We start from the raw sequence: 6535 nt of genomic DNA, 5'->3' as shown, positions 1-6535 counted from the left end.
AGAGCGGTGCTACCTTGCTGTGTCCCCAGGCTGCTCTCAGCATCACACCAGCACCAAAAGCCTCCGTGTCCACACAAACGCACTACGTTGGCACGATTCAACTCTGCAATAAGGGGCTTTCCCCAGCTGCCTGGCCCCGAGCTTTCTAACTTTCCTTCTCTAGGTTTTTGTAGGAAAGCTCCTGCTTGCCACTGACACCCAGTCGGACTTTGCTCAAATCTCCAAGCTGGACGTGGCATAAGAAATGCAAAAGCCACCCGACGCTGCTTGGAGGTCTTCTTCCTCCACACGAGCTCCCTCCCTGCAAGGCAGCATGCAGCCCTTCCTGCAGCCTGTCCCCAGAACCCCTGGACTCAGTCAGACCCCCAGCCTGAGAGCTGGGGAAATTCAACCCACCAACAGACCCTGAAACCCAGCCTGCAGCTCCAGAAGCACTCCTGAAACCACCACCATCACACCCGAACTCACGGGGACACTTAGGACAGTGACAGAGATGACCAGGGCCAGTCTCCACATTGATCCCTGCATCTAAGGGCTTTCCAGCTGGCTAAACCAGTGCTACGGTGGCTTTTTTTTTTTTTGCTATGATAAGCAATTAGGAAAAAAAGGACATGCTGCTGGGCACGGGGTCCCCGTTACCACCTGCGACAAGGGCAGAGGAGCCCAGTGCAGGAGCGGGCATGTTCTCCCCATGCACCAACTCCTGCCAGAGGTTGAGGATGTGCAGATACAACCACAGTTCATTGTCACGGAGACAAGAAGCCTTTTTGTCTCCAAACCCAGCTTAATGGCTTGGATTAAACCCTCCTTTCCCATGCGAAGAACAGAACAGGGACAGTTGCAATGTCCCTATGTCCCCGGCTTGTCCACGTGCACCCCAGGCACCCCTACCCTCACTTGTGTGCATCCCCGACCGGCGCCGGGCACATCCTCCCGGCCACAGCCCGCACAGCGTGGAGGTGCCCCACATCGCTCCCACGCGTGCCCCAAATCCATTCCAACCCACGCCCGCCACACTACACCAGCCAGCAAATGCGCACCCCGCTACAAATGCACCCCAGACTCAAGCACATTTCCGTAAGGCTCCCCCATGTCTCTCCCCACCAGCAGGTCCCAAGCAGCCAGAAGATCGACACTGACCGTTCCTCACAGGCGACCAAACCCACGAGCTCTTCAGCAAGGTGAAACAACGAGAAAACCTCTTGAACGCTGCCCCTTTCCCAGCTCCCCAGGGAGCGAAGGAGGTAAGCAGAGCCGGGGAGCGACCCCTCGCTGTGGGGCAGGCAGGCGTGGAGGGGACCGGGGGAACCAGCTACTGGGGGGCACGGCAGTACTGGGGGCCAACCTTGAGGCTAAGAGACAGGGGACGGGCATGACCTGGAGGAGAAGGACAGCATCTCGCTTACCCCGACAGCACTCCCAGGACAAGGTTGAGGACAAAGAAGGATCCAATGATGATGAGGGGGATGAAGTACAGCCAGTTCCAGGTGGCTCCTAAGGCATCATTGGTCTAGAGGGGAAAAGAAAAAACATGCGTGACGTTATGTTCAACACCATCCGGGGCAGAGGGAGGGTGTGTTAGCTCAGGCGCGATTCTCCCTCCAGGCTGACCACGCCAGGCTCCTCGGGGTGATGTGGCTGTGTCCGCCGAGCCTTGACGGGCACCGGGCAGCTGCCTGTGCAGGCAGGTATGCCCAGACAGGGGCTCCCAGCCAGCAGTGCCCCCATGCCCCTTGGCATCCTGCCACAGCCACATTCTCCTCCACGGTCTCCAGCCCTCATCGGGCAGGACCCGGTCTCCTCTGCCTCCTCCTACCATCCCTGCAGGGACGCAGGGGCTGTAAGACAACGATATAGGCGGAGATGCAGGGCCCTGCAGCCCGAAATTGGGGTGCTGAGGGCGTGTGGGCACGCCCCGCCACCGCAGCTTGATTCAGCGCTCCCCTGCGCGTCCCACCGAGACAGGGCACGGCAGCCCCGCAGCAGCGGCGCCTGCCGAGCACGGGAAGAGAGGAAAGATTTATGAGGTGCCTTAGGGCAAGCAAAGCTGGCGGCTAACGAAGAGGCAGCCGATGCTCGTCCTTCCATGCACAGGGGTGAAGGGGCTGGTGCAGACGAGCCCCACACCTTCACATGGGCATTTTGCTGATGGCATCATCGCTAATACCTTCCAGACACCCTCCGGCCCCGGGTGCGTCACCCCAACACCAAGGAGCTGAGAGCGGAGGGTCACTCTAACCGCAGGGCAAAGCCCGACAGCTAAAAAGGCTGCTGGCAAGCCCTGCTCTATACCTCCAGACATTTATTCACTGAGGCTTTTAATAAAGCAGTGCCCCTCCGTACCTCGCAGCTGGGCCCCATTTGTCCTCCGGTGTCAGGCACGGCGCACATGACGCCGGGCTGGAGGGTGATGCGGCAGAACGTGACTGTCTGGGGGAGGTGGTATCAATCTTGTTGCAATGAAAGACTCTTTCTCTTTTCTCTCTCTTCCCCCCTCTCCCTGTGCTAATTAAGCCCTCATCTTCGTCTGAGTCATTGGCACCACGTCTCCCGGTCGGCCAGTGCAGGAGCCAAGACGAGGCTCTGCAAGGGGAGAAGCACATCTCCGAGAGGGAGAGAAAGCCACCACGCTGGAGTCTTCCTCCAGTGACCGAGGAGTCAGCGGGAACCTCAGCCGGGCGTCCCCACCGGCCTGGGGACGCTGAGCCCGAGGCAGGAAGGGCGATGCCAGCACATCCTGCTGCGGGCACCGACCACAGCACCGGGAGGGGGATGCTGTGGGCAGGCCCCAGTACCGAGAAGCGCCGGGCACCCAGCAGCAACAAGGACTTTGAGGTTGGGGATAAGTCTGGAAAGACTCATTGATCTCCTCCTTTGGCACGGGGGAAACCACGCGCATCTTCTCAAGGTCCTGCACCTTTCAAGACCCCCAGTCCACCACCAGTCCTTTTCCTTGGGCCATGGGAGAAGCGCAGGGAGGTGGGAATGATGCATGGGAATCCCTCCAGCGACACCCAGGCCACCACACTCTGCTCTAACAGCACCATTTGCCATGGCATTAGTCCTCAAGGCATCGTGCAACCCCTCACCCCGAACTTGGCTGGGCTTCAGCTCCCCGCCAAGATGCCATTGGGTACCTGCCACCCGTGCCAGGATCGCTCGCCTTTGAAACTGGCTCCTGCCCAAAAACCATGGGCTTTCCCCAAGGTCCTTGGCACAGGGGATGCAAAACAGATGCAGGTGAAGAAGACATCTTTCCCCAAGGCTGGGCCATTGCCACCCCTCCTTTGGCCTTCTCCCCTTCAGTGATGCGCAGCAGGAGATGGAGTGGGAGATGGGGACGAGGTGATGGAGCAGAGGGCAATTTCCCCAGGGTTATCAGCCAGCGATACCAGCAGCAGCATCCAGACCACCTCTTCCCTGCGGTTTGTGGACACGGCCAAAGCTGGTGGCACCAGGGACCCACAGCTGGGAAAGCAGAGGCAGGGGCTCGGCAGGGCCCTGCCAGGACAGGCTGTCTGCGATCTCCACCTCTACGTGCATTTGTGTACCCAGCTCCCATGGGGGTGGAGGTAAAGGGGATTAGAGAGATTTTAGGGGGGGGTTGGGGGTTATATGTCCAGCACTGTTAGCAGCCAGCGGCTCCAGGAGGGGCACTGCTGGGGCAGGGGAGGGGATGGGGAGCTGCGGCCATGGACCTCACATACCCAAGGACACACCACTGACCACAGCAAGCTCAAGAATGGTCCCAGCCACCCAGGACGATGCCAGCAGGCCCAGAAACAGTCCTGCCTCGAGCAGCCACACAGGTCCCCTGCCTGGTGCCAGCAGGACCCTCCAGCCCCAAGATAAAATTTCCCAGGGCACATCCCAACACTCCCTACAAAACCAGGAGCTGGCGATGCCCAGCCAGGCTGTGGTGGCTCCAGCCCGTCATCTGGTACCAGCTCAGTCGCTCCGACTGCCAAAATTTGCCCTTTTATTCCCGAAGGAGCTGGAAGAGTTGCTCCAGTACCTTTGCAGGTGCAGAGGGCCCAGCTTGGGGGGACAAGGGGGCTTGTTTGGGAAACACAAGGGGCTTGGCATTTCACAGGCTCTGCATCTTCCACTGCTTCTCTAGCCCGTGGCGGAGAGCATGACCACAAAGCATCCAGTGCAGCAGGACATCAGCACGCAGAACAGCATACACACACGAGTGGATGTATTCCCATCTCTCCACTCCCAGGAAACCAAAGGATCCGCCACACCTGCCTGAGAGAGGACGCAGGCTGCCAGGGTCTCGCAGAGTTGCTGAGTCCAGACCCCCTCGCGTCATGCAATCTCCCCCAGACTTTTGTCAGCTCTACCTTAAAAACTCACTATTCCCACTGGAAGGTTTCTCAAGCAGATTCTCTAATTTTTGGCTGCTCTAATTTTCAGCCTATTTATCTGTGGTCATTTTATACACCCCTCTGTTCTTTTACCAGCATTGGCCTTTGGCTGAAATACTGTTTCCCGTCCTGATGTATTTATAGATAGCTATCACGGCCACCCCCAGCCTCTGCTTTGCTAGCCAAAGCAACATTCCTCCAGTTCTCTCTTGTATGACTGGCTCTCCCTCCCTGTTTTGTCTAGTAGCCCCTGCCCTGCTTCAGTCCAGGCTCAGTTCATCTTCCCTGGATGCAGGAGACCCAAGCGAGCGATCCTGATGGGTCCCACTCCATCCCTGCGCGATGCTACCGAGACTTTGCCATCCTGCCTGCAACCCTCCCTGCCCCTCCGCTGGCCAGCGGTCACCCCGCGGTCACTCGCTCATCCCATCTTCCTCCACCCTGCTACCTCCCAATCAGCAAGACCTGGGCTCCTAGGAGATCTCTTTGCTGTTCCTCAACAAGCACATGGCTTTCCATTTCTCACTGCATCCCACATCTCTTCTTCCAGACCTCAAACTCCTCCAACCCAGGGTGGCAGCCTCCGTCCCCCCAGCTCCGGCAAGCCAGCTGACACTGGAAGCAGGAAAGCCCGTGACTCATCCCCGAGGAGCCCCACTGGTTGCCACCAGCCACTACGTCCCCTCAACACCACCCAGCGCCATCCCGGCACTGCTCACTTCCCTGCCAGCCTCGCAGAGCTCCTCTTCTCCTTCCCCTCTTCCCTGCTTGGTTAACACTTTCCGATAGCAAAAGCTTTACGACAAAGAGCAGCTCTACACGTTTCCAGGTCTCCAATGCCAGGTTAGCCTGGCGTGACCTACCTTTGGCAAACCCATGATTCATTTTCCTCTTTTGCCTTCCAAATCTGTTCCGAAATGGCATGCGATTGAGGTCAGGCTTACAGTCCTATTCCTGCCTGCCTTACTTTTTTCCCTCTCCTCCCCCCGCTTTTAAATATAGGCATCGCATTCGCTATTCTCCAGTCAGATGGTGCCTCCCCCAACTCGGTGGAGTTGTTAAAAATACTTGTTACCAGACCTGCCATTTCATGTGCTGGCTCCCTCCGAGAGTGGGGCGGGGGGAAAGCCATCCCAAGCGCCGGGCTGATGGGCACGATGGTCTCAGCACTTGGCTTCCACATCAGCTGCGCTCACGGCCGTCTCCTCCTTCCCACTATCCAGCCCTTTTTTGTGGCCTTTGTCTTTGTGTTGACCAAAAGCCGGGGTGAAATATCCATCCGTGCCCAAATCTCCCCAGCCGTCGCTTCACTGTGCCTTGTTTCCATCTGCAAAGGTGGGGAACCTCTCGCTGTCCTTTAGAGCACCCTTCACGAAGTCTGTGTTGGCATGACTTTTGGCAGCTCCCAAGGCACTTCACAACTTCTTCGGCACCACGATGTAGTTGTCTTTACCGAGCAGCCCCTTTTCCCATCCCTTTGGGGCATCGATTGTTCTTAATATCACTCCATAGGCAGGGGTTCATCACCTTGGTCCGCTGTGCCTTCCCACAGGTTTTTTCCCCTTTGCTGAAGGTACCAGCAGGTCGTCACGTACAGAAGTCAGGGTAGACACAAAGAGTTTAATCCCCAAATTGCATGAATGAGGTAACTCCTCGAATGAAGAAATTCCTCGCTCTTGCCCCAGCCCCGCAGCAATGCTCGGCTCCCTGCGCTGCAGACCAGGTCCCATCGCTCACCCAAGCCCTTTGGGAAACGGAGGAGCTGCCTGACAGCTGATCTTTGCTGCTTCTTCCCTTCCCTTTAAGACAACCACCTTTTCGTTACGCACCCCACCAGCCTAAACCACCACCACCAAAGCTCTCCTGTGGCCACCAGCCCAAGAAACACATTGGCTACTGCCTCCAGGCATACCCGAGACACCAAAACAACCAACACGAGCTTGTCGGTGAAGACTAGGGAAAGCCAGAGCTTCCCCAAGGGACTACGCACCCAAGGGTGTTTCTCATGCCAAGGCGGAGACCCCCAGCCAGAGCTGAACCACCATACTCACGTCTCGGACGTGACCCATCCCGCTGCCGGCAAAGCCACCAAGCCTAGAAATGACACCACCAAGGCGTGGGAGCAGGACCCTCGTAGGGTAACGGAGCCGGCACGGCGGGTCCCC

General features: G+C 57.9%; 1 protein-coding gene across 1 annotated transcript in view; it reads right to left on the bottom strand.

Annotated features, from left to right (window-relative positions):
• Positions 1-1402: 1402 nt before the first annotated feature.
• The window catches only part of LOC104082701 (voltage-dependent R-type calcium channel subunit alpha-1E-like), a 17376-nt gene continuing 12243 nt past the window's right edge, over positions 1403-6535 (bottom strand). Inside the window, exon 5 of the mRNA XM_009585920.1 lies at positions 1403-1510. Coding sequence (XP_009584215.1) covers positions 1403-1510 — 108 coding nt within the window. The remainder of the gene's footprint in view (positions 1511-6535) is intronic.

Source organism: Fulmarus glacialis, unplaced genomic scaffold (assembly GCF_000690835.1).
Source record: "Fulmarus glacialis isolate BGI_N327 unplaced genomic scaffold, ASM69083v1 scaffold5969, whole genome shotgun sequence".
Lineage (NCBI taxonomy): Eukaryota > Metazoa > Chordata > Aves > Procellariiformes > Procellariidae > Fulmarus > Fulmarus glacialis.
The sequence above is the reverse complement of the archived record's forward strand: the minus strand, read 5'-3'. Positions and strand labels throughout refer to the sequence as shown.